General features: G+C 40.6%; 1 protein-coding gene across 2 annotated transcripts in view; it reads right to left on the bottom strand.

Moving 5' to 3' along the window:
* Positions 1-1,223: 1,223 nt before the first annotated feature.
* ZMAT4 (zinc finger, matrin-type 4) overlaps positions 1,224-4,586 on the bottom strand; it is a 413,388-nt gene continuing 410,025 nt past the window's right edge. For both annotated transcript variants that reach the window (XM_011968037.1, XM_011968036.1), the window contains one exon: positions 1,224-2,858. In XM_011968037.1, the coding sequence (XP_011823427.1) occupies positions 2,843-2,858 (16 nt within the window). In that variant the 3' untranslated portion in view covers positions 1,224-2,842. The remainder of the gene's footprint in view (positions 2,859-4,586) is intronic.

The following is a 4,586-nucleotide window of genomic DNA, read 5'->3' as shown; positions in this document are numbered from 1 at the left end:
TTTATAGCCAAAGGAATCACTGTAGTCCCCTCTACTTAGCAGATTACTTTATGACTATATTTATTAGTTCACTGGGCTTCGGAGACTAAATTTAATGAAGCCTCATTAATTTGGGTTTCACTACCATGGCATTTGTGGCCTCTGGCACAGGTGCTAGCCTGAATCTTACCTCTGTACTGACGAAGAAAAACTTTCTGCAAAGTAAATTAACTCCATGACCAAGACTATAGGAGTGTTTTATCTTCTTAAGACGACAATTTCAACCACGTAACCACTAACCTTTTAAATACAAATAATTTTACTCTGATATAGTGTAAGGAGTCCATTAAGCTTGTGTGTTATGTTAATTTTGAATAATTTTTCCCCCACTGCAGCAAAACTTTAAATGGGCAATATTTGGTTAGTTTAGTTAACATTATTATAAAAACTCCGGAATAGCAAAAATACTTTAAATATTGATACTTTGAACAGCTTCACTCTTTCAAATATATGAGTTCTCTCCTAGTTCCTCTGAATTAACATTTTACAGAAAATCACTTGGCTCATGTTCTCAGCTTGCCCGGAGTCTCTGCTATGACCACGTGACAGCAGCTCCAGGGTGGACTGGACATAAGAGAGGGACACACCCAGGTCTGTGTGGGTCTCTTTCCTCTCCTTCAGAATTGATTTGGTTATTTGAAAACATCTACCTTCCATCCCACTCCCATCCACTCATAATAAAATGGGAAGGTAAGATATGACTTAGCTGAACAAACATAACCACAGCAAACCAAACAGAAAAGACAACCACAAACGGCTAGCTTCCCAAGTAGGAATCTTTCCATTCCAGAATTCCCAAAATGTAAACAACAGTAGCAGTCCCTTCCTGCCTAAAACTGAATATGTCATCTCCAGGGTACACTAGAATGATAATTTCCATTATCTGCATGGGCAAAAATAAAGACATTTGAAAATAAACAAACACACAAAACCTCTGGCAGGGTATTCACTTCCATTTGACAGGTTGCCAAGGAGCAAGGGCATTTAGATGAGGAATTCTGAAATAATCTGATTATTACGACCAGAAGCTTGTCTATAAAGGGTTTGGCATAGCCTCTCTGTAGAGTAAAAGAAATCTATGTTCATAGACTTTTCTATATGAGGTTACTTTAAAAAACAAACACACACACACGCACAGCACTTTAGGGCATAAGCTCACTCACTAAACCCAAACAGAAACAGTGTTTTGTTGTTGTTGCTGTTTTTACTTGGACAATGCTTATTTTACAGCGGAATTGACAAATAAAGCCTTATTTTACACATCCGAAGAAACACCATCATAGGAGGTTTGTAGGTCGTCCGTGTGCTTTCCAAAACAGCAAAACAGATTTCTTCCCATCCAACCCCCTTTCCTCTCATAGAGTCGGGTGTGGCTGGTGGGGCTGCCTCTCTCTGCAGGCACAGAAACTGGCAGACCTGGTCCCTCCTGAGCGGGCCCTGCTCAAGGGAATGGTGCCAGATTTTGAACACAGGGAAAGAGGCTCCTTCGTAACAACACTGTGCATTTCTGTGTCATTTTGTTTATTGCTCACTGAGTTGTTGCCACCTCAGCTCTTGGTGGAAAACAGTGGGTGTCCAGAAATTCCTGACACGAGGAGATGGATTGCCTATGGTTGCTAGGGACACAGGGCAGCCCCAGCCAGATCCCAGCTGGTCCATGCAGGGCATCGTCAGTAGAAGCTCAACATCCCACTTTGTAACCAGGCTGCAAGACACCAGGTCCGGTCACCGTGGAAAAGAATTAAACCTAGAGAAAGAGCCTTACGATCTGCACTCAGACGCTTCCCATCAGAAAGCAATTGTTTTCCTTCTCGGTCATGCTCTTTCCAAAGTGACTGAGTCTTGGCTCAGCAGTAGGACTTCAGTGAGAAACAGAAGAAATAGGGGACCCCGCCTAGTCCAAGGCTGCCATTTCTTCAGAATTTTCTCACTTCTTTCCAAACTGTCAGTATCCCCCAATTAAAGCCCACAGTTCAGGCCAAACATCATAAAAAAAATACTCGTTTATTTCCATCTCATTCTGGGGTTTGTAATTCTTCTTTTAGATGCTTTTGGCGAAAAAAAATTCACCAAGGTCAAGGGCTGTGAAGACATTTTTGCCTAAGAGGATCATCATGCAGGCAGACTAATTCTTTTCCTAAGCTATTATTTGGCAACTTGCAAGGAGGACGTGGCTTAACTTTGAGAAACTGTTGTTTGAATGATCAGAAAAAAGGATGAGAATTCTTCCTTTATTTACTCTCTTCGTCTTCATTGTTCAGATGGCAAACCTGGGTCCTGTGCTTGGAGAACAGAGAAGGACTGGCTTGATATTTTCCACTAATAGTGATCTGCTCCAGTTCTGTGCACGTCACCCTCAGCTGTGTCCAACACGATGAAAAAACAACGTGTATTTCTGGATAGAGGTGGTTTAATCACACTCATTGAGGATTTAACAGAATAATTATGCTCTGAGGAGATCTAGAATAAATTGGAAATTAAAATTTTTCCACTTTCAGTTTGAATAATGCTCCAATGGTTTGCTATAGGATTATAATTTAGAACATGTGCTAAATGTGTTATCAGGAAAGAATTTAAAACTCCATCCAAATATCATAACTTACCCCAAAATTAAAAAAAGGAAAACGAAAAAAAAAGAAACCTCATTCATTTCCAAAAATCAAGATCAGTCGTATGTTAATCTGTGAATCCTTGTAAGAAATGTTTATTGTTCAAGAAAGAAGCCTCCTCTGGTTGTTGGTAGCAATTCTCCACAGCAGAGAAATGCTGATATTTTGTTCTTATCTCTTGATTGATGCTTTCACTACTTATTCTTCAGGCTATAAGACAGAAGGAAACACAGTGTTACCTCCTTTCATAATTACAAATTCCAACACCTCTTTCTCCCCCCACCCCCTGTCTCCCTTCTACTTCTCATATTACCTTAACCATCAAATTCAAATGCATCTGAATTTATAAGGTTAATCTTTCAGGTTCTAAATAACCTGTATATATAATATCTCCATTACCAATGCTCCATTACCAATGCCATCTCCACATATGTACAAGAAAATGTAGAGCTCTACATTGTCAATCCAGACACTAAATTCATTCCAAATGTACTCAAAATAAAAATAATGAATTGATTTTATTTATGGCATGCTGCATACACCCGTCTTTAAGTTTCAAGTATAACTACATGCAGAACCCTTTTGTTGAAAGTGGAGAGCAACTTTACAGTGGCTAAATTTCAAATTAACATAAGCTTCGTTCTCCACTCATTCAGAATTTTCTCTGTTAGATGAATAGGAAAAAAAAAATGTTTCTGGGCCGAGCGCAGTGGCTCACACCTGTAATCCCGACACTTTGGGAGGCAGAGGCGGGCGGATCACGAGGTCAGGAGATCAAGACTATTCTGGCCAACATGGAGAAACCCCGTCTCTACTAAAAATACAAAAATTATCTGGGCATGGTAGTGCTCCTGTAGTCGCAGCTACTCAGGAGGCTGAGGCAAGAGAATCGTTTGAACCCGGAAGGCGGAGGTTGCAGTGAGCCGAGATTGCACCACTGCACTCCAGCCTGGCAACAGAGTGAGACTCCATCTCAAAATAAATAAATAAATAAATAAATAAATAAATAAAAATTGTTTCTGACTTTACTTGCAAAAGGTATTGATTTAATAAAATTGAGAGCCAATTTTTGAAGGATATTTAGTTTTGTTTTTTCTTTATGACAAGAAGATACTACCTCTTACCACATGCCTACTGCATGTCACAAATTTTACATTTACTTTACTTTTTTTCTTTTTTTTGAGACGGAGTCTCGCTCTGTCGCCCAGACTGGAGTGCAGTGGTGCGATCTCGGCTCACTGCAAGCTCCGCCTCCCGGGTTCACGCCATTCTCCTGCCTCAGCCTCCTGAGTAGCTGGGACTACAGGCACCCGCCACCACGCCCAGCTAGTTTTTCATATTTTTTTAGTAGAGACGGGGTTTCACCGTGTTAGCCAGGATGGTCTCGATCTCCTGACCTCATGATCCGCCCGTCTCGGCCTCCCAAAGTGCTTTATATTTTAATTTAATCCTCAGACCACTTTTCCTATGTGTACCATTTCCACCCCTTTTAAAGGTGAGAACACTGAGGTTTCACTTGGCTAAATTAATGGCACAAGATCAAACAGCGGTTAAGGGGTGGAACTTGAACCCTGGAAAAAACTCAAAAGCAGGAGGTGAGAGAACTTGTTGACCTCTTCTGCCAGGGATTTCTCGCATGCTACTGAAGAAGTGCTCCGTCTGAAAGGAGGATGCTGGAAAAGCATCTTCTAGTGGTGGCTGTTTCCCTTAAAGTATATTTTAGAGGGAAGGGTGGCAAAAGTGTTAGAGCAGGTTAGAATCTTTCCACAGGTTTTCCCATCTTCCATCGCTAGGGTCCAAATGTCTCATTGGCAATCTAGTACATGAAAATTCAAAAGCTACAAAGGAAAATTCTATCACTCACCTAGAAACACAGAGCATATGTTGAAATTTCATTTTCCAAAAAAAGTGCTGTCATAGAATATTCTTAGGATCTGA

The sequence above is a fragment of the Mandrillus leucophaeus genome, unplaced genomic scaffold (assembly GCF_000951045.1).
Source record: "Mandrillus leucophaeus isolate KB7577 unplaced genomic scaffold, Mleu.le_1.0 Scaffold824, whole genome shotgun sequence".
Lineage (NCBI taxonomy): Eukaryota > Metazoa > Chordata > Mammalia > Primates > Cercopithecidae > Mandrillus > Mandrillus leucophaeus.
Note: the sequence above shows the minus strand (reverse complement) of the source record. Positions and strands in the feature narration are given on the sequence as shown.